Source organism: Plasmodium coatneyi, chromosome 13 (genome assembly GCF_001680005.1).
Source record: "Plasmodium coatneyi strain Hackeri chromosome 13, complete sequence".
Lineage (NCBI taxonomy): Eukaryota > Apicomplexa > Aconoidasida > Haemosporida > Plasmodiidae > Plasmodium > Plasmodium coatneyi.
In genome coordinates this window covers 995385-1017103 of record NC_033568.1, presented here as the reverse complement: position 1 = coordinate 1017103, position 21719 = coordinate 995385, and the positions used below count along the sequence as shown (strand labels likewise).

The 21719-nt window shown below is 39.1% G+C and overlaps 3 protein-coding genes and 4 non-coding genes across 7 annotated transcripts; 6 read left to right on the top strand and 1 right to left on the bottom strand.

The window, feature by feature from the left end:
* Window positions 1–503: 503 nt before the first annotated feature.
* On the bottom strand, window positions 504–10785 carry PCOAH_00049510 (Uncharacterized protein; the record flags this gene model as incomplete). Its single annotated transcript, XM_020061733.1, has 2 exons — window positions 504–4241; window positions 4300–10785. 2 exons carry the CDS (start codon window positions 10783–10785, stop codon window positions 504–506), a joined length of 10224 nt encoding a protein of 3407 aa, XP_019917163.1.
* Window positions 10786–13011: 2226 nt separating this feature from the next.
* On the top strand, window positions 13012–13963 carry PCOAH_00049500 (Uncharacterized protein; the record flags this gene model as incomplete). Its single annotated transcript, XM_020061732.1, has 3 exons — window positions 13012–13372; window positions 13512–13606; window positions 13919–13963. 3 exons carry the CDS (start codon window positions 13012–13014, stop codon window positions 13961–13963), a joined length of 501 nt encoding a protein of 166 aa, XP_019917195.1.
* Window positions 13964–14393: 430 nt separating this feature from the next.
* Window positions 14394–14804, top strand: PCOAH_00049490 (Calmodulin; the record flags this gene model as incomplete). The annotated part of the gene is made up of 1 exon (XM_020061731.1): window positions 14394–14804. The coding sequence occupies one exon, from the start codon at window positions 14394–14396 to the stop codon at window positions 14802–14804; it is 411 nt and encodes a 136-aa protein (XP_019917431.1).
* Window positions 14805–15914: 1110 nt separating this feature from the next.
* Pro_AGG lies at window positions 15915–15986 on the top strand (the record flags this gene model as incomplete). The annotated part of the gene is made up of 1 exon: window positions 15915–15986. It is a non-coding gene; the product is annotated as a tRNA-Pro (tRNA).
* Window positions 15987–17383: 1397 nt separating this feature from the next.
* Window positions 17384–17501, top strand: PCOAH_00049474 (the record flags this gene model as incomplete). The annotated part of the gene is made up of 1 exon (XR_002198264.1): window positions 17384–17501. It is a non-coding gene; the product is annotated as a 5S ribosomal RNA (ribosomal RNA).
* A 500-nt stretch (window positions 17502–18001) lies between these two features.
* On the top strand, window positions 18002–18119 carry PCOAH_00049475 (the record flags this gene model as incomplete). Its single annotated transcript, XR_002198265.1, has 1 exon — window positions 18002–18119. It is a non-coding gene; the product is annotated as a 5S ribosomal RNA (ribosomal RNA).
* Window positions 18120–19057: 938 nt separating this feature from the next.
* PCOAH_00049476 lies at window positions 19058–19176 on the top strand (the record flags this gene model as incomplete). The annotated part of the gene is made up of 1 exon (XR_002198266.1): window positions 19058–19176. It is a non-coding gene; the product is annotated as a 5S ribosomal RNA (ribosomal RNA).
* Window positions 19177–21719: the final 2543 nt, after the last annotated feature.

The window sequence follows — 21719 nt, the reverse complement described above, 5'->3', positions numbered from 1 at the left end:
GGACACACGCCAATGTAAACATGTCAACATACGAAGTACCACCGTTGCCAATGCCTTTATCCCCATAATCTTTTGTGGACAACGGGGAGACCGAAAACCGGCTGAATAATTTGCCCTCAGTGTGGATACAGTGCGGGGCTGTTTTCCCCCAATTGTGCGAAATGTGTTTATTAAAAAAAAATCGTGTTAAAGTGGAACTTTAAAAGGTGTTTATTTTTTTTTTCTAGCATGTAGTGGTGAGGAGTTCTCCACACCCCGTCAATTCTTTAGGAATCACTATCCTAGTAGAAGTGGCTCTTTGGATGTCTCTCACGTGTGTGGAGTAGCCCCCCATGTGGTGATATCTCGTGGGGTTCCACAAAATTACAGAAGCACAACGGTTGATAAGGGGGAGCTCTTAAAAAGGTGCTCGTAACAAACGCAACGATCAGGGGGGAAGGTGCACATTCGTGTAAAATTATAACGCTCTCCCCTCGGGTGCACTTTTTTTGACACCCACTGTATCATCTCCTTTGCAGCGACTCGTAAGAAAAGTCAATAACGACGGAGGAAAAGTGTTTAATAAAGTCATCGTAAAAATTGGGCTTGAAAATCTTGACCTTGTCTAGCTGTAGAACCAAACCAGCGTTGTAGTAGACGCTGTAAAAATTGGACACAGTGAGGTTGCTCAGAATGTTCGCGTTCAGCTCTTGTATCTTTTTCGTGACGGGGTTCATGCTGACTATTACTAGGTTTATTTCAAATTCGTAAAATCTGGTGTGGAGATTTTGGGAAAGTTCTAGGCGCTCAAAATAGTCCTTAAATAAAATGAGGAGGTATTCCTTGATGGAAACAATAAAGGTGCTGGAAGGGACGTTGTTGATAATAATTTTGGGGGTAGTTGGGTCTCTGAAGAGGTTGTTGTTTTCCAGTGCCTTCAGCTGGAGGTACATCACAACTTGGAAGTTGTTTTGGCTCAGGTCGACGATGGAGGGGTACGAGCTGAGGTGCATCTCGGGCATGTCACTCAACGCGAGGTTGCTACTTCCGTCATCACCGGTACGATCGCTTCCCCTTTGATCATCCTTCTTCACCACTTTGAGGAGAAAATTCGACTTGGAGTACCTCAGCACAATGTCATACACGTCCTCGATGGATGCGTCTGGCTTTATTTCGAATACATCCTTTCCGTCTAGGATGTAGATGAGCTTATAGAAGGAGGACACCTCGTTGTACTTCACCCCGTGGATGTGATATCTTGCCTTGGACAGCTCATTGATGAGAGTGGATACAGTCATGTCTCTATATACATTCTTCACAAACACATGTGTTCCATCCGAATTGTGAAGAAAGAATTCCACAAAATGTTGTTCATGTAAATTTTGGAAGGAATGTACTTGGGTTATGTCGAAAGATTCTACTCCCCCCATTTGGAACCCGTAATAATTATCCAACTTGTTGTTGTGACTCAGATCGAAGTAAATGCTGAACCCGTAAGATAGCAAACACTGAATATGAGGCACGCTATTTTTCAGTCCTTTCTTAAAACTAATTCCTTTCTTATCAATGTGGGTCAATTCGAAGAGCTTATACAAGTAAGGCGACAAGTTAATGTGGCACAAAATATTTTGGAGAAGAATTTTTTCATTCACTCGGAAGTCAATGTATGGCAGCATCAACGTGTTGTTGTAATTATCCCGGATGACCACTGAATTTGCCATAAAACCTAAGACGCTACTCCTCCAGAATATGGACGACGTGTTGAGAGCTGATATCATATCGGTACACTCCTCCATGTCTTCCTCATTTTCTAACTTCTGACATTCTATGTTTAATTCGGAGGTTGTCAAATCTTTTATTGTGTCGATGTATTTCACATCCTTCTTTCTGACCCTCATGATAAGTCTCATTTTCTCCTTTTTGCTTTCTCCCTTGAGGGAATCCTTCAAAATGGGGTCTCTCTTTTTTAATGCGATTTGCGTATGATCATACGGATCCTCTTCGTTAAACCTATCATCGTACGAACACCCGAAGAGGTCCAAGTACGTCTTCCCTATCAGTTTGAAAAAATTGTATTGCACTATGGTGAGTGTGAATGCAGGGGTTAAGTAACTTGGGAACCCATACAACGTCGTGGAATTGTTGTGAAAACCGCTAATGCTCGTTTTTAGGGAGATGTATTTTGTCTGGTAGTTTATCATAGCAGGCATGTAGATAACTCTGGAAATTAAATAATCATGTATTGCATTATGCTCCGATTTAAAGATGAAGGTGATGTTTCCTTCTTCGTACAGCTGGTCCTTAAACGTTTTTGCCTTCTTATCTTCCTGGTAGTTTCCCTCTGGTTTGTCTTTCCCCAGACCATTATGGTTATACTTGGAATTGCTCCCAACAAAGGTGAACAGATCCTTCCACTTGTAACTCTTCGTCGTTATAGATTGAAACGTTTTGCTTAGCAGATCTTCTATCTCCATGTCCATGTTGAAATTTTTCACTCGAATAGTTTTATGCACATTTGGGAAGTGAATATTCACATCGATGTTCATTAGGACATCTGGGTTATTGTTTTTCTTGTTGGCTTTTGTTTCGCTAAAATATTGAGATTTTTCAAAGTTGAATTCGAAGTGACTCATTTGGCTGTAGAAATTTTCATGCGATTCGACTGTAGACAAATAGATGATTTTCTTCTTGGCGATGTGGTATGATAAAGACGCAACGAAGGAGAGCTGCTTCTTCTCCAAGTGGACATACACAGGGTTACAATTCGGGTAGATACAAACTGACGTGTTGTCTTTCATAAATTTAATCACTTCTGCATTTTTTGTTAAATAATTTAGCAGGTAGGTAACTAAGTTGTCCTCCGTAATGCCAAAAGGAATATTTTTCAATTTCACGTTTTGCAAATGTCTTCCTTTTTTTATGTACAGCGGTATGCTCTTCTTCACAAAGGTGTCATTCTTTATGTCTATGACGGTATCGTGGAGAGTCACATGCACAAGGTTCAATAGTTCATCCTTCTCCGAGACGGAAACAATAGACGGCGCATTAGTAAAGTAGTAATTTATCACATATTCCATGTTCAGTTCGGCTGGTATGGTTACATAAGATTCGTTAAATATAATTCTAAGTTGTAGGTCATCCACATTTTTCATCTTCGTTTCTTCTTTCAACTTTTTCTTCACGTAGGCCAGTACATCCGCCACGGTGTAATTTTTCGGAATGTTACAAATTCTGGATGCTCCAAAAAGGTGCTTCTCGTAGAGGCCTGCATTGTATTCGAAGCAGACAACGGAGATGTCTAGTTTTTTATTGTCAATTTCGTCTGCCATAAGTTTACTTCTTAACTCCTTTATGACTACATTTCCCCTGTCTTTGTTGTCTAGGTTTTCCTTCTTCAACTTGTTGGCTGAGTCATGACCCATAAATTCAATGTGAAGGGTACATGGGTCTCCAGATTTACACATTTTGAAAATTTCGCTGATAGTTCTTCCATACCGTATAACATCCTTATAATCGTTTAGGACGTACTTTTCGCTTCCCTTAATGAGGTAAAAGTTGACATATTTGTAGATCCATTTTCGCTGATATCCAATGACAAATCGTAGAAACTCTGTAATGTACATATTATGTGGAATGTTCAGAACAGTTAAAACTTTTTTTTTGTTTTTGTTAAACATGAGATTAAGGGTGAGGGTACCCTTCTCCTCACTCACATTTATAACGGTATTCTTTTCCGACTTGAAGTCATACTTTCTTCCTGCCACATTTCTGAATATATCGTCTAGTGGGTTAAATAGGGGCTTATGAACTATGTACAGTTTGGTTCTGTCCAAATTGATTAGTTCTGTGAGTTCGCCTATGAAAACGACATTTTGCTCCACAATGGTTTTTGTCTTCATCAAAATAAAGGACTCTTCGTTCAGCAGCAGAAATTCGTCCACCAATTTTTTCGTGTTAATATGATTTGCCTTTATCAGTAGGAAGTTTATAATGTCCTTGTTGGTTGCGCTCAAGGGGACGTTAAAAATGACCACCGGTTTGTAGGCCACACCGTCATACACGTAAATGGATAGGGTGTATCCACTCACGGAAATATTATTATAATCGATGTAGTCCTTTACTAGGATCTCCCTCAATGTCTTATCGTACAGCTGAGCCGTCTTCAATTCTGCATCAGAAACGTTTATCGTATCTACTTCTGTTATTTTGTCCAAATCGACGTAATTCTTTTTAGACTTTTTCTGGTCACTTTTTTTTTTTGCCTAATGAGATGAAGGTGCGCAAATGGGCGCCCTCCCCAGAATTTATGTACTTCCTCACATCCGTTATTTCGTCGTTGTCCACGTAAAGCGAAAATTTAATCTTCTCATCCTTTGGCAATTTCTGCCACTTGGAGTACATATCTAGCAGGATACTCTTGAGCAGTTTATCTGTGGTTATCTTCTCTGGCACGTTAATAATGTGTGTAATTTTTTTTTCATTTTTGTAGTTAACGTAAAAGCTTAGAGACCCAACCGGGTTGTTAAAGTCGATGACGGAGGGTAGCGAATCAAGAGGGAACATCATATACGAGTCGAAATGTTCGCTATTCCGAATATGGTTGAGGTGATCTGGGTATGCCTTCATCAGAAGTAGGTTGTCCTTTTCTATAATTTTTAGCACTTCTTCTATGGTATACCCAGGGATGGAGCTAAAGTAGTAGTCGTGGTTCTTCACCTTTTCCTTATCCCTCGGTACGATTACAAATAAATTGTACAACTTTTCTTTTTCTTCCACGGGGATGTTGAAGGATCCTCTCATCAGTATGTTGATAAATTTCCACACCAATAGGGATAGGGGTACATTCTTTACTGATATCTTTTTGGAGTTGGTCCCTAGGTAGAGTTCCAAATTTTTGGTCTTCTTTGACGACTTTTTCACTTCCAGTAGTGGGTTTTCGACTGAGTCTTTCCCGCTCAGTTCTAGCAGCGACGCCAGGACGGTCTCCACCATTCTGCTCGCACTGAATTTTATCTTGTAGAACCTGCTAAGCATATTGAGGAGGAAGAGGAAAGCTATTTTTTTATCCCCCCCTTTGGATTCTTCCTCGTCGTCGATGTGCACTTCTGAGTTATCTCCGCTGTTCAGTTGATCGCTACTGAATTGACCGGTGCTGAGTTGGTAGTTCACCGAAGGTGCGCTGTCCTGTTCTGGGTGCGCCACTTTGTAACCACCCCCCACCGGGTGCCTCCTGCTATACACAAAGAAAAACTCGCGCAAAAAGGAGTCCGAAATGAATGCATTCGTATTTCTCAGCACCAGGTGCTTCAAATTGTTAGAGTCAATGTAGAGTGATAAATGGTGCAAGCTATACGGACCAAAATTATAGTTCATGTAAATGTCCAGCTTCTTTATGTAGATATTACTATCGGCTAAATCGATTTCCAAATTAGCTAAAATCTGGAAGTTGTTTTTCGACAAAAATTTTTTCCTAATAAAAAGCGTATACAAATCATTGTGGTTCATTTTTAATTCACTGACGGTTAACTTGTCATCCACATTTTCCCACTTCTTCTCCCGGATGGTAAAAATTTGTAAATCCTTAAGGGTATTTATGTTGTAGGAAATCAATTTAGCGTTAATTATATTCTTCACCAAATTGGACAAATCCAATGCGGTCATATTTTCTGGCACATTCATCAGCGTTAATCTGTCATGATAAAAGTAGGACTGTTCATCTAGATAAAATATTGGTATTTCCAAATGTATTATTTTGGAATCCTTTAAATTTACGGATTGTGGAATTTTTACATTTTTCAAATCGTCCACGTCTTCACAGTCTTCCGTCCTCTTATTTCGAATGAGCAGATGTTCGTCCTTCTCCTTCAGGTGCTTCAGAATTTCATATAAGGTGACCGATTTGTCGTAAATAATCGAACTAATAACGTTCGTATCTCTGTTAAAGGAGAAATATTCCAAGCAAGTGTATATGTCCAGGATGGACATGCCCTTCTTGTACGAGTTGGTATTTATAAATGTGGACGGCACGTGCACTATTTTGTTCATAAGGTCCACTGCGAAGAGATGCAAGTTATACGTCTTCTGAATCGGTGCGTTGTAGACGTTCACTTTCCTATTCGGGTTGTCCAGGTAAATTTCAAAGAAGCTGTAATAACTTCCCTTTCTGTACAATTCTTCATCTTCCAAAATGGTTATTTCTTTGTTTATATACTCGATTTCGCTCTCTTCGTAACTTCGCGTTGGGGGTTTCTCATCAGGTACGATATGCTTACTCTTCTTGCTAAGGGTAATTTCGCTTCCCAGGGTTGCCTTGTCGTCGGTCACTTCTGATGCAGCGAGCGCCTGCACGAACTCCTCCTCCCCCGGGACGAACTCCTCACCTTCTCTATTCGACTCGTACAAGTAGTCGAAACTTTTGGGTCTTATACTGTCCATGTCTTTCTCATCAACCGAAGCAATCACTATTTTTCGCCCCATCGATCTGCTATAGTTATGCAAATCTTGCACGTTCCCGATGGAGTGCGGAATTTCCTGAAATACGCTTGGGTTGTAAAACTCGACTTCCTTCGGGACGAGGAAAAAATTAAACTGATCTATCGACTTGTCCGTAATGTTGCTGATTCCGAGGATGCTCATCTTGAGCATGTCCAAATTGCAGTTAACATCCGATGTGACATGGATGGTGTTTTTTGAAATTTTCCCATTTTCTATATAATATATGGGTATATTGTGAACGCTGAAATATTTTTCCATGTACTTTTTCACTGTTTCGTTAATTGTGTCTACACCTTCATCACCATCAATGGAAATGGATTCGTACTTATCGTTACTTTCGTCCACCTGTTCTTTCTCTCGCTTGGGCTCATTCCTTTTTATAATAATTTCTATGATTTCTCCTCCGTTTATTATCCTTTTGTCGACGACCAGATTATTTATGTTGTCTTTGATCACGCTCATGTCCTCCTTGGAGAGCAGACTTCCATAATTCGATAGGATTTTCAGGAATTCTGCATTGTGTTCCTGTTGGCCCTTTTCGCTTTCTGCTTCCTTTCCACTGGGGGAGACGTCCTCTGTTTTTTCGGTTGGTTTGTCCGTTAATTTTGCTTCTTCACCTTGCGTCTCTCCACCCAGCATGGGCTTCGTCTCCTCTTCCTTCGGCTTCAACTTTTCCACCTCCTGATTCAGCTTTGCCTTTTTCAGTTTCAGCTTGTCCGCTTTTTTTTTCGCCTTCTCTGACTTGTGCTTCTCCTGTTTCGTTTTGCCTTTCTCCTGTTTTGCTTCGCCTTCCTCTTGGTTTGCTTTGTCTTTCTCTTGGTTTTCTTTGTCTTTCTCTTGGTTTTCTTTGTCTTTTTCTTGGTCTGTTTTTCCTTTCTCCTGATCTGATTCTGCGCGCTTCTCCTGGTCAGGTTCACCTTTCTGAGAGCTCCCATTCTGGTCCTCCTTCTCCCGGTTTTCGCCTTCGTCCTTGTCCGTTCCCACTCGTTCTGCTTCCTTCTCCTGTTTCGCTTGTTTCGCTTGTTCCGCTTGATCAGTCTCATTCACCTCTCCGTTTGACACCTGCTCCACCGCTTCCTCTCCGGGGAACGTCTCCCCCTCCTGGGTGTCCCCCTCTTCGTAGCGTGTCACAACCCCATCGGAGGGTTTACCCTCCCTTTCTTGGTGTATCTCTCTGATGATGTCCTCGAGAAGAATGTACTTTTCATCTGGCCCAATAAAATAAATAGCCATATTGTGTATGTCAAAAACGGAGTGCCTAAACATGTTAATCGAACCAGCATAATGCTCCTTTACTTTTCCAAAATCCATATCGAACCCGGTTAGTTCTGCATCCTCCTCTTCATCACTCTCCACCACCGGGATCATCTGAACTAGCGATTCCTTAATTTTATAATCTACGTCTTTAAAAATTTTGCTGAACAAATTTTTGAATAAAAAGAGGATTTTCCCCTTGTTGTACTGGACGTCTAAATTAGGCGTTTTCAAAAAGGCACTTACAACTGTCCTCTTCCTGGTAAAGAATGTAGTCTTATATAAAAACCTCAAGTTTAGGAGGAAGCTCTTCTCTTCTTCCCTGTTTTCATTACTGTCTTTGTTATGGACAGTGCTGTAATAGAGGTCCTTAAAATAGTTCATGTGCTTGTCGCTCTTCAGCATTTCTCCAAAATCGTAAATATTCGTGTCATCTAGGATGGCATCATCCTCTTCTTCCATTTCGAGATCTTTACCCGTGACATGAGTTTTGTCCTCTCGCTTTACGTCCCCCTTACCCGCTTCGTCATCTTTTCGTTGGCGTTTCTTTGCCGTTCCTTTGTTGTTCATACGCAGGTCAGGCTCGTTCATTTGGTTATCTCCTTCCTTGATTGATAATTTTTCCTTCCTTCTAATTCCATCTTCATCGTTTCCGTCATCATCTTCATCTGCTTCGTTTTCCTCGTCTTCTCCGATGACATCTGGTCCATTTTCCCCCTCCTTTTCTCCACCTTTCTCCGTGTCCTTCTTCCCCTCTTTTACCTCATCCTCCTCTTCTTCGTCTTCAACCTCCTCGTCGTCCTCCTCATCCTCATCGTGGGCCCCATCTTTCCTCTTTACGTTGCCTTCATCGAAGAAATCGCTGCTTAGGGGCACCACCCTATTGGGGGATCTCTGTTCTTCTTCGTCGTACTCGTTTGCATTTATGTCTATCTTGTACGTCTTTTTGAAATATCTTTCTTTTGGCTGATCGTTTTCACTTGGATCCTTTGGTTGGTCTCGTCCTTTCTCACCATGTGGCTTCTCATCTGAATGCGTTTTCTTCTTATCGTCCACTTTTTTCCCAGAGGTCACTATTCCCCGCATGTAATCGTCATCCTCATCATCATCAAGGATGGTAAAATTCGACACGCCCTGTCCGGAGAACGCGCCCTGCTGACTCTTGCAGGATGGCATCTCAGTAAAATGTCCACCAATGGAATCTTCCCCCTTGGGCGATCTCCTTAATTTACAATGCGGGCAAATATAGCTTCTCTGAAAAAGGCTAAAGGTTTTACTACTGGGATGGGCACAACTGGTGCATACGTTGTTGTACATACAACTCTGATCATGCGGGTGATGCAAAATAACCTGCGGATGTTTCACCAGTATTTCTTGAGCTGACCTGTTCATCGTATTCACATTACAGATGCAAGTGTTAAGTGCACCAGTGGGGACACATACAAGGCAGTTGTTGCCATAATTGAGATTGATAAAATGATCCCTGAAATCGCACTTTTCATATGTACTTTTATCATAGCTAGAACAGGGTATACAGTACATACTACCTGATGGGTAGTTAAAGTGGATTAGGGGGATGGCATAAAAGTAACCATCCCTAATGTACTGGGAGTTTTCTGGACAGGGTGGTGTACCTTGTCCTTCATGTTCTAACGGTTGTGGATGATCCTTTTCAATTTCATCCCCCGTGGAATCTTTAGAAAAAAACTTTCTAATTCTTATCATTTTTAAAATATTGCTACCGCTTGTGTGGGGGCTGGACACTGTTATGTGTTCCACTGGCACAGTCTTCGTATCAAAATCTGCAATGGCGTCTGCAACAGCGTCAGCTCCTACCTCGTCTTCTTTCTCTTGACACTTGTTTAAAAATATGTGATACTCGCATATATTCTTTTTGTCTTGCTCAAAATTTTCTTTCTTCCTAAGAAACAGTTGGCCAACTTTGACAGGCGATTTGACCTTAATATGTGTTTTATAATTTGTAAAATTTTTTTTTCTCTTCACGGGAATTTTTATAATTCTTTTAAATCTCTTGGGTTGAATGTATACAGGTTCCTTAGCATGTCTACCGAGGATGTGCCTATCAGCCGGTTTGCTGTTCCCCTCGGAAATTCCCCCAGAGTAGGTAAAGATCCTGTTATATTCCGTGATTTCTTTTTTCATTTCATCATTTGGCTTAGAATCAGGAAGTTTGCTCATTGGGATGTTCAGCAGGAACTTCTTCACTTCTCCATAATTTTTATAATGGTCTCGAATGAGGAAAAAGATCTCCTTCTTTGAGTCTTCATATGCCTTCATTTCATGTTTCAGTGCAATTTCTAGCAGTTCTAGGTTGAAATCAAGAACGGGTTTGTACAGATCGATAAATTTGTTAAGCTGGATCGATTGGAAGGAGCTACTGCTACTTGAGGATAGATCATCTTGACATGCATCCTTATTTATAATGTTAATGAAGAGAGGGTAATCTATCTCTCTTATGCTACTATCTGATAGGTTGATTTTTCCGGGGGCTCCATATAAAAACTGTTCACTCGATATGCCACACATTTTAAATTTTTTATCCAAGTAGGATTTTCTTATAGATATGTCTTCTGTAATTTTTTTAAAATTGGCTAAGTCTCTCTTGATATATGTATTTTCTAGTTTAAGTAAAAAGTTGCTTTTGTTTAGCTCTTTTTTGCTCTCCACATCTTCGTTGTTTTGGTCCACTTGGGGGATATTTTTCTGAAGAGCCTCCCTAATATCAATAATGATATTTGCTATTGCCCGCTTTTTAGCTCCATCGTCAATTTCTTTATATTTCTTATCTAGTAATTTTAAGGTCGACGCTATATTTTCCTTGGTCACTATTTCTTTTTTTTTTATTTTATTGAATAATTCGCTGTCTACCTCTTGCAACAATGTTTTGTATTCATCCTCGGCTAAAAAGGAGAGGTACTCCACTAAGTTGCTACTCTTTGGAAAACTTCCAAGAAGTTTTCCTTTTTTTTTGCTGCACAGAACATCATGCGCTGCGAGGAATAGCAGGCTCAGGGAAAAAAGGAGGGCCACCCTCATGTTTTGTTTTTGCAGTTTGATCGCGGGGGTGATCAATTCGGCGCTCCCTTCCGCCCTGTGGAAATATGTCCCAAGCTATCTTACAAATGTATGTACGTACGTAAGTGTGTATTTGTTTTTTTTTTTTTTTTTTTTTTCTTTGCAGCCTCCCGCTTAGAACAAACCGGGTGAACAACTCACGCCGCAATTATCACCTGTCTTGGGAATTTTTTTTTTTAATTTCCCCCTGTTGCACCCTTAGCGCAAATCTAATCAGTGTTGCAAAGCGGGTACAATAACTGTGCACATAAATTATTTTTCAACGGAAATATGTAGAGAGAGGAAATCAAATCTTACGAATGAGAGTTACACGCTGTGCAGTTTCTTATCTTCTTTTTTAATAACATAAAAATGGGCATTCATTTTTACGTAGCTTTGAGTCGACAAAGAAATGGGCGAATGCACATGCCTATGCATGCGCGTGTAAAAGGTGTCTCCTAGAAAGCCTATACTCTTTTGGCATACATGAACGTATAGCATGTGACATTTAAGCGAAACTTAAACCACTTACAATAATCGTTCGAAAAATATATCCTGTTGCAGAGTGTTTGTTTTATAATTTACCATTTCCCTTATTCACCCAATTAACCGAATGATTGAATACATATATAGAGCATTTTTTTTTTTTTTTTTTTTTTCTTTTACCTTACAAAATTTGGTTGTCGATTTATTCGATTGTAATTTTTCACAAACTGCATGTCCACATGGAGCCCCTCCTCACATATGCATATTCGTGGTGCATATTCCTCACGTGCCCATGCAGCATGCAAATGTAGAAAAAATTAAAAGAAAAAATTGCCCTTTCCCTTAAATAGGTCGTTAAAAAATGCAAGCTTCCCTTTTCGATCTGCACATCAGAACACAGCAAATCTCCACTAACGTCTGAGCGTTTGAAAAAGTAGGCCACAATGCAAGAGAGGTCGTTATTATTAGCCTTCCAGAGGAGCCAATCGTTTAATTCGTTGACATGTCAGTTCGAAGAGGAATGCAAACGTACATATACATATGTGTAAATTGTTATCGTTTATTGGGGTGTTTATTCAATGTAGGTTCCCAAATTGACGTAGGCCAAAAGGTGACTTCCTTAATTTTAATAAAACTCCTCATCATGATGATTTGTGAAGGGTCTTACGGAAACCACATGACACGAGTTGCACAGACGACAAACACCAATTGACAACTCCCCAGTTGTATTTATTTCACAATTTAGCCAAGCAAATTGGTCTATTTAAAAAAAAAAAAAAAAAATGTTATTTCTGTGCATACATTTTTATCACATAAAAAACGGGAATTATTCCAAAAGATGCAAAAAAATCGCAAATTTGTTATGCTACCTGATGTAGTGAAAAGTATTACATGTTGTTACATTGTCACATTGCTACACCTCAGTAGAAGCTCATTCTGGGAGTATTCCTCTTTAACTCATGTTTCTTCCCCCTTTATATGCGTGGAATGGCAAATTTGCACATGTGAGAATATAAACTGTAAGTGCCCACAGCCCGATCGCACGTCGTTCTACGCAACTGTAAGAACACACTGACGTATGCGAACGTGCGTGTTGACTGCACAGATTTACGTGCTACGCGAAGGGAGCATGTTTCAACGTAGATCTGTCCCCTTAAATTTTGCACTTGCAATTTTTTCCGCCATTTTCCCTTTTCCGTTTATCAGTGAATTCTTTGCTTTTTTTTTCTTTTTTTTTTCTTTTTGCGACTACGCGAACGTATTAAAGTGCACTTACTGTACGTGTACCAACGTGTACGTTTTTACCGCAAAAATAAGAGTTATTCTTGCGCGGAAAGGAAAAGTGAAACAAAGCAGGAACACAGCCATTTTTCTCCGGAACCCTCATTTAAAGCAACTTTTTCACAATTAAAAAAAAAAGAAAAAGAAGTAACCTTCCAACATTGTTGCGATGAAGTATATTTTTGTAGCTAACGCTTCTTCAAATTGAACGAACAGCATGTGTATTTATAAACAGCGGTAAATATGAAAGGCTTCCCCTGATCTGCGAAATTACATGTTGATAAAGTTACTTAAAAACAGGGCGTTCATCGCAAAATAGGGGAGAATCTACGCATTCGTACTCGTTCCAGCTGTTTTTTATGAAAGAAAACTTGCTCCTTTTCTTATTACACTTAACTGTTAAGCAGTATTGTTCCCGTCCATCTGATCGTTTTTAAAAATATGCACGAAAATCAAAAAAATGTTGATAAGGAAAGGAGTAAAGCGAAAATATCGAGGGATAGCTTACTAGATGACCAATTCAAACAAGACACAAAGGATAAGCTTTTTTTACTTAATGACCAGGATAAAGACCTGGACGAACCGCGCGACACTCCCCCAGAACAAAAAACAAAGAGGGAAAAACCGCGCTTCCACAGGGATTTAATAAGCAGTTCGTCCTTAGAGAAATATAAAAATTTTCTGGCAAAGATGGAGAAGTCGAACGAAGACTTAAGAAATATGGATGCAGAAAGCGTGAGGATTGACAAGGACATCCTTGATGAGTCTTGTGAGAATAGCGACGAAGCATGCGTTGTCATGGGTAAGCACCATGTATTTACGTCACCACCTTTTAGTTTTACGAACAAAAGACAAGCTGCATATACATATACATGTGCATATGTATAAACTTGTATGCACATTTCCCTTCAAGACGTTATTCCCCCCCTTTCCCGGTGTAGACGTTTCCATGGGGATTTTCGACGTGTGCAACGACAACTTAAGCGAGAGCAAACTTAAAGACATGAACATTACAGTGGCGGACGTTGCGAATCAGGTAGGGAAAAAAATTCGGCCAAGGTGTCCATTTCGCAAATGCGTAAAATAAAAGTGCACTCTCTTTGGAGAAGGAATACACAGCTGTCTTCGTGCAATTACAACAATTTGCGCCATTTCGTTCGATAGAGGGAAATTCATAATTCTACGTGAGGAAAAAATGGTTATTCCATTTTTGGGAGTTTTCTTTCGCAATAGTGGCTACATTTTTTGGAGAGCAATGCTATTTTTTTTTTCAAATAATGGCTGTTTTTTTTCTCATAATGGCTTTTTTTTTTTTTTTTTTTTTTTTTTTTTCTGAACGTTCATGCAGGAACCCGAGGATCAGGGCGAGGAAGGGCTAATTCAAGAGATGTAGAAAAAAAAAAAAAAAAAATATGAAGCAGAACTAGCTACCATGGCCACGAGCTGTCTAGCTATTTTGCCATCCAGAAAAAGAAAAAAAAAAAAATTTTTTGACAATGTTGAAGAGAAAGGAAAGAATTTGTTGAGTTCTTTTTCAACCCGTTTGTTTCCGAATGTAGTTCCCATTTTTTTCCAACCGAAACAGCTAATATATATTTGGTGTGAAGATTTATCTGTTTATTGACAAAAATTGACTTTATTTTTTTTCTGCCCCTTACGTTTTTTACCCACTGCCACAGTTTATTGTTAATTTTGTTAGTAGCACCCTCGAGTTACTTTATTGTTACCTCTATTATAGGATCATAAAATATTATTTGCATTTGCGCGTGTGCACCACGTGAACTGAACACCATTTTACGTAGGATTTCCCCCCCTCTGTCACCATGGCCAGGACAAGTACCATAATTAGTGAGTCGTTCATTATAATGGACAAGGACGCTGACGGGTTTGTATCCTTAAACGAGTTAGTGTATGCCTTAAGATTCATCGGAATATCGACCGATTATAGCAAGCTGTATCAAAATAATAAAATCACTTATAACTTAGAAGAGTACTCCAAGATAGCAAGGAAGGAGCTGGGAAAGCTGACCCCTCAAAAAAAATTAATACACACTTTGAAAAATTTAGACAAAGATAACACTGGCTATCTAAACGTAGATACAATAATTTTTTTAGTTATGACAATGAGTAATGTTTTATCTGATGAGGATTGCAATAATTTTAAGAAGTTTGTTGATCCGGACAATAAGAATTTAATACCCTTAGAAGAATTTGCGCAGAAGATATTTTCTTGAGCCCGGCTGTGGAAACACTGTTGTGAAGGTTTATTCGTTTACGTAGAGAAGCAGTAACCCGCTTATACTGCCCCACGTCTGTTACCCTTTTTTTTGTGTTTTTTTTTTTTTTATTTTTTTTGTTCTTAATGGAGAAGTGGTGTCACTCGCTCCTTTATTTCACACAGTTTATTTTTCTCTCTTTAAAATATTCCCCTTGGAGAGAAATAAAAAAGACGGGTTTCTTTCCCTCGCCATCATATTGAACCAGCGGGCGCAGATCACGCAGAACACGTCAACTGCCCCCAAATGAACTCTACCAAGAAGCTTTCAAATTTACTTTTTTCGGTTAATCCGCGAGCAAAAATGTCCTTGCAGGGTAAATAAATTGCTCACCATTTTGAGTATTCCTCGGGGAAGCACGAACACATGTGTATGTCGATTGTTAAGGGAACCTCCGAATGTGTATAGTACACGTTTCTACATTTTGCATTAATTGCGTGTCTTAAAAACTGTCTTAACAAAAATGATCACAAATGTAAGGTACTGCTATTGTGCAAGATGAGGAAAGGAAAAAAAAAAAAAAAAGGGGAAAAAAAAAGAATGAAAAGTTTTTACTATCTCCGAAAATGGACGGAAGAGAGAGGGAATGCATGCCTCGCCACAGCAATATGTATTAAAAAAAAAGTGCCCTTTCGTATTAGAAGAGAAGCTTTTTTTACACCTTATCCAGGTTATTATTCCCGTCCGCATTAAACAAATTATTTAAGGTTTACCCTTTAGCGCTTCTCCTTCTATTGGAGGGACTTTCTCAAATGGGAAATGCCATCCATCATTATATGTGGTACATCCTTCTCATGCGTAACATATATTCTTTTTTTCCCCACGTTAACTGCTCTCCTTACGTTTCCCTATGTTGTTGCATAGAAGCATACTGGTATGAATACGCAGAGATATATTCCCCGCTTTATGTTTTTCCTATCCGATTAAGTGGTGATTTATGCTGCATTTTTTCCAATGCGTGCACAGGCTATAAGGCACTAAAATTATTTTTTTTTTGTGTTATTTTTTTCATTATATGCTAAGGAGTATTGAGGATTCAGGGCGAAAGAGTAACATATAATAAAATGAGGCTACTTAGTCTAGTGGTATGATTCTCTCTTAGGGTGGGAGAGGTCCCGGGTTCGATTCCCGGAGTAGCCCACAGTGTTTTTTGCTTTTGTTGAAAAGAACGAAAAAGGGATAAATGTTGCAGGCAATATATATAATGTTTTCCTCAAAGTAATAAATTGTTCGGAAAAGTTGTTCTTATTTATTATTTAATTTTTTACAACGTGGCTGATTTATTATACCCAAGTGGGAAGATGGAAGCAATTTATTTTACCTCTTTGCAAATGGGTACAACTTATTTTTATCCCTTCAGGGCGGGGGGGAAGGATGACTCTGTTTATGAATACGACCTAGTATGCCATATGGTACGTACAAAAAAAATATATTTTTTTTTTTTTTTTTGGGAAAAGATAGTTCCTAATAAAGCGAACCATTAGTGTAGGAAGCAGAAAAAATCGCTTACATTTTTTCATGCCTTCTGTATATTTATTCATGACCGGTTGGGTTGTTCGATGGGGTACCTGTTCGCTCGGCTTGTCCCTACCAGGGTGAGGAAGCGCATATTCAGCCATAACATACGAACTAATGCTTAAACGCATTCGCACATATTTGCGCATTTACCACCGAAGGAACGGTGTTTCTATTGTCATTAAGAGGACAGCATAACTTGCCTTCATTGTATTAGAACGCAGAATGCCTATTAGGAGGTTACTGCCATCTGGTGTTAGTTGTGTTCCCATTTTGTTAGAAGTTGGGTGTCTTTTTTTCGCTAACTTTTTGGCTATGTAGAAGGGGATATTATGTTTCCTTGTTGGTATTTTTTCCTTTCGTACAAGGGGGAAATAACTGGCCGCATCGAGACGGACAAGATGCAATATTTCGCTATATACAAAATGGGAACAAAGTATTGAGTGTTTTACCAAAAGAAGCAAAACAAAATGGTGATGCTACCAGAAAAGAAATGATGTTCGCAGCCAATTTTGGGAAACTATCCTTTACTGGACTGTAGCATAACGCGCGAACGAAGTTCCATTGTGGAACAAAGATGATAACACACAACGTAGTTTATGTTAACTGCAGAACTTTATTCAACTTTATATTTGTGCCTAATTTTAAATTTAAATTGTTTTCACAAAGCTGGCCCTGAAAATACGCATAAGTGGTTGAGTTGTATAATAATAACTGTTATTTTATTTTTCTTTTTTGGTAGTTTTTTTAAAAAGGACTTCACAGAAAATTTGCCATACATATACGCAAACGCTTGACATAATTTTTTTACGTAACAATTTGAACCATATCGCGGGAAAAACCATTAAAAATGACCTCAATTTTATTGAGCGATTTTAACCCATTTTGTAGCTACGAAATGTAGAAAAAATTTTTGCGACAAATGAAAATATAATCGGCAGTTATTCTCATGCGGTGGAAAAGTTATAGCTTCGGCAAAATTAAGAGCAGAATAATATGACCCGTCAAGTGAATTACAACTTCGACTCGTTCACACTACAGTGGCCACACCAGATCCCATCAGAACTCTGAAGTTAAGCACTGTAAGGCTTGGCCAGTACTGAGGTGGGAGACCGCTCGGGAACACTAAGTGATGAGTCATTTTTTTGGGTCACGAGAAAAAATAAGCAGCACATAATAATACTGTCATATGGTAGCATTTTACGCATTGTTTTTGTTATATGAATAATAAATTTCATTTATTTCCTCTTTTGAATTTTACTTGTTACCTCTTTCAAGAAAAAATGGCAGCGTTATGCCGCATTAATGAAAAAGTTATTTTTCCCATGGGGAAGGTTCCCAAGCTTTACGCAAAAATGGGTCCACCTGAGCACTGGATCCCACCGGGAACTCTTAATGGAAAAATTAAGGGCTCTGGAGGAACCGCTAACAGATGCATCATGTGACGGTTCGCAATTTTTTTTTTTTTTTTTTTTTTTTTGCCACAAATGAAACTATACTGAGGGGCCACGGAATAAAGATGGAAGAAAATTCATGCAATGTTAAGGCGTAAGAAGCGCCATACATAGGTGCCCCTTGAACGATATGCTTGCCTCGCCAAAGAAGAAAAACATAATGACATTCCAGGTGCCTTATAATTTTGACTCGTTCACACTACAGTGGCCACACCAGATCCCATCAGAACTCTGAAGTTAAGCACTGTAAGGCTTGGCCAGTACTGAGGTGGGAGACCGCTCGGGAACACTAAGTGATGAGTCATTTTTTTTGGGTCACAAAAAATTGTTTGCATATCGCCATGGTGGAAAATTAAATGGGCATATTTTATTAAGAAAAATGGGGTCATCTTCTCATGCTATTGGCATAATAATAACGGTGATAAACAACTTTACTTTTTACTAATAAGAATACAGCAAAAAAATAAAGATATAAATGAAAGGGAAAAAATTACGTGAATGTTCCCATACCTTTTAATGCTACAAAGAACTTTGCCTTCTTTTGTACCTACTTGTAGGCGAAATTGAAAGAGATTTTTGCTCTACATATGGTAAAATAAAATAAAGATTACCCCATTTGTGAAACCTTATAGAGTTGGGTAAATTTTTAGTTTAATGACTAATCCACTTCAGGGGATGTTGCGGGAGGAATACGCTTACATTGACGTAGTTCCACAATATTGTTCCTTTCAAATTTTACGATTTTAAGGGTTTTCCACTAAGTCAAAACTTTTGGGGAATGGAATCCCCCAATGGTTTCGATCAAGGATACCATACTGGGAAGATCCCCTTTTTGAAAGCTGTGTTTTTATGATGGCTTTTCGGGAAAACCTATATAATTTTCTGTACTTTTGGCGCGCGGCTTTTTCTTTTTTTTTTTGAAATTCGCCACGTACAATAGAAGCTCAAAGGTATTATTCTTTCGCAGTATTAAATTGGCACATACAAAATTTTCATTCCTCCTTCGGGGAAAGGAAATGGACTGATTAATGTTATTTTCTTTGAGCATCGTGCTAGTTGGCCTACCAATTATGCATACGCAAGTGCTCAGTTATTATATGTACATTATGGCCTTTATGGGTCATATATATATACGTATGTTTATATGCACTTTGGGTGAGGAAGCACCGGTACTCTTCTGAGTCCGTTACATTTAATGAGGGGCCGTGGGAGCAATATTACCTTGCAGTTGCCCTATAAATTCGACTCGTTCACACTACAGTGGCCACACCAGATCCCATCAGAACTCTGAAGTTAAGCACTGTAAGGCTTGGCCAGTACTGAGGTGGGAGACCGCTCGGGAACACTAAGTGATGAGTCATTTTATTTTTGGGTCACAAAATTTTTTGCAACATTATCGACATTTATGGGGTCCCCATTAGAAGTTAAGCAAAGTGAGCCCCTCGTAGAAGAATCTTTATATTATTTCTGCTTGTCGTTTGAATCGCTTAGTAGTAAGTAATAGAACCAGGCATTATGGGTTAAGAAGCCCCACACCCAGTTCCTTCTCCCTTCCCCATTATGTTAAGGGGCCGCGCATTTTTATATTATGGGTAATACCATTAATCTATATTTTTTTCTCCTGAAGGGGGGACTATTTCTTATATGGGAAGGAAGCGCCGCCGATATAGGCAAATAACATAGCTATCCCACTTGGAATAATATTATTTCAACACCTATGAGGTTATAGTTTCCATCGTGGGCGCCCTTATTATTTAGCTTTATTAAACATCGAACGCAACGGAAGAGTTATATTATACTTAACAGTTTTTATTGAACCATAAGCCTGACTGTTTTTACTTTACTGTATAGATCTCACTACTGAAGTGGTAAATCAACCAAAGGGGAAAAGTTCCACATTTATGAATAAATTTCATATGATGGGGGATGGGCCATTTTGGCTAGCTATGGTTCATTTTGACCTTTGAAAGGGGAAATTAAGGAAATAAAAGAAAAAAGCCTTCCATACGGGAATATATATAGATGACGGAAAAATAAGGTTTCATTTGAACAACCCTCGTATGCCCACTGGGCAGGAAAAGTAACTCATGAGTAGTACCAAAATGTAGAAGAGTGTTCGGTGCCAAGAACTACTCCCACCTTACTATGACAAAATCCTAATGCTTAACCCTAAAAAAACATATTCTCCACATAGGCGCTTATTCTCCATGATGATAAAAGTATCATTACTAAGGCTCTATATCATATTTCGAATGTTCCTCTTATTCTCCACATATGGCCGTATTCTCCGCAATGTTCTCAATACACGCAATATAATTACATGCCTTTTTTTTTTGTGCAAAAAAATAATGGTGCACATACCCTGTCAGAGAGATTCAGACACCTTGCCCGCTCAACCGTAATCTTCGCACCGTACACCAGCGACCACTGACCCTGCTCTGTTTCCAGCCTGAGGCGGTTTGCAGTTCATTATTACTTCAATATGTTCTCTTTCCAACAGAACACATTCAGTAACTGGTGTCTTGCAATAGACGGGAACGGACGTTAGGCATTGGAATATCCTCTCCACATTGTAGCATCCCATGATTTTTGCAAATAAATTTGCGCGTCTCAAAGTTACAGCTGCATACCCGAGGGCATGCAGCCAGACGTAAAGTATACAAACTCGTAATGTACGTATATGCTAAAAAAGAGCCGTTTCGGTCACCCAATTTTGGGGATATTTTGCGGGCAATTTTTCTGCCCACAAGAAAGCACCCCGTTCATTAATATTTAACCTGTGAAGAGCTCTTCGCCCCTTGGGGGAAAAATAAAAATTGTGCTCACATACCAATGATGCAGGGGCATTGAGGCCTCTTTTACACGTATACCTAAAGTGCCTGGAACGCAAGTTTACGTGTACCTACAATAATGCTCAATGTGCCAATTCATTAAATCGCGGGCCAATTGTAATTTTAATTCACAGAAAAAAATAAAATGCCTTTTAACATCACCACTTCAACCGCAGAAATGAAATTTTTTTTTTTTTTTCCAATTTGTTACATGTTTCTTGGATTTTTTGCGGGCGTGGCCTTCCGGAAGAGTAACCCCTATTTTGGGCATTTACAATTTTGCCGAATTGCTCTGATAAATTTTATATATATAGAAAAAAAAAAAAAATACAGCTAATTCTCCCACTTTGTAAAAATGTGCTGCTGTAAGGCTTCACTTAGGGTACATTTACTCATTTAGCCATTTCACTATAGGATTATGCTTCCTACTACGAATTGTAGCAACACGGCAGTTACGAAACAAGCGCCCATTTGGCCTGTCCATTAGCCGAACTGTTCGCAAGCTCGTTCCTTAAACTGCTTCTCATCTCCGTTTATTTCCCTCCTTTTGTGTATCCCCACAATTTTACATATACGCAGGTTGAACATTTACGAATTTGGACCCCCGAGCGCGCTCTTTTCGTGGGCCATTTTACCATAATCCGCCACCTCCCTATATGATAAGAGGATAAACCGATAGAACATTGCCCTTTCACCAATTGGTTAGGGGGCTAACGTGCTCATCGTGATTGAATATACGTTCTCCACTGCACCAAAGCGATGCTTTTCTCAATTCGTAAAAATTAACGACAGCAAGGGGGAATTGGGAAAGACTTTCTTTAATTTTTACATTTAAGGGGAATGATAAAGGTATGCACTCATGTGCCTATGTCTATATGCACCGCATGTAAACCGCTTGCCATTTTAAAAATGGCAAAGTCACAGCAGTAGTTTCAAATGACAAAAACAAAAAATAACTCCATAGTTGGACTCTTTAAAGGCAGAGTACCACTGCATGGAGAAATTTGTACCATTAAAAGCACCTCTCAAAATGAACGATGCTATGCTTAGCAAAAGAACAAAAAAAAAATAAA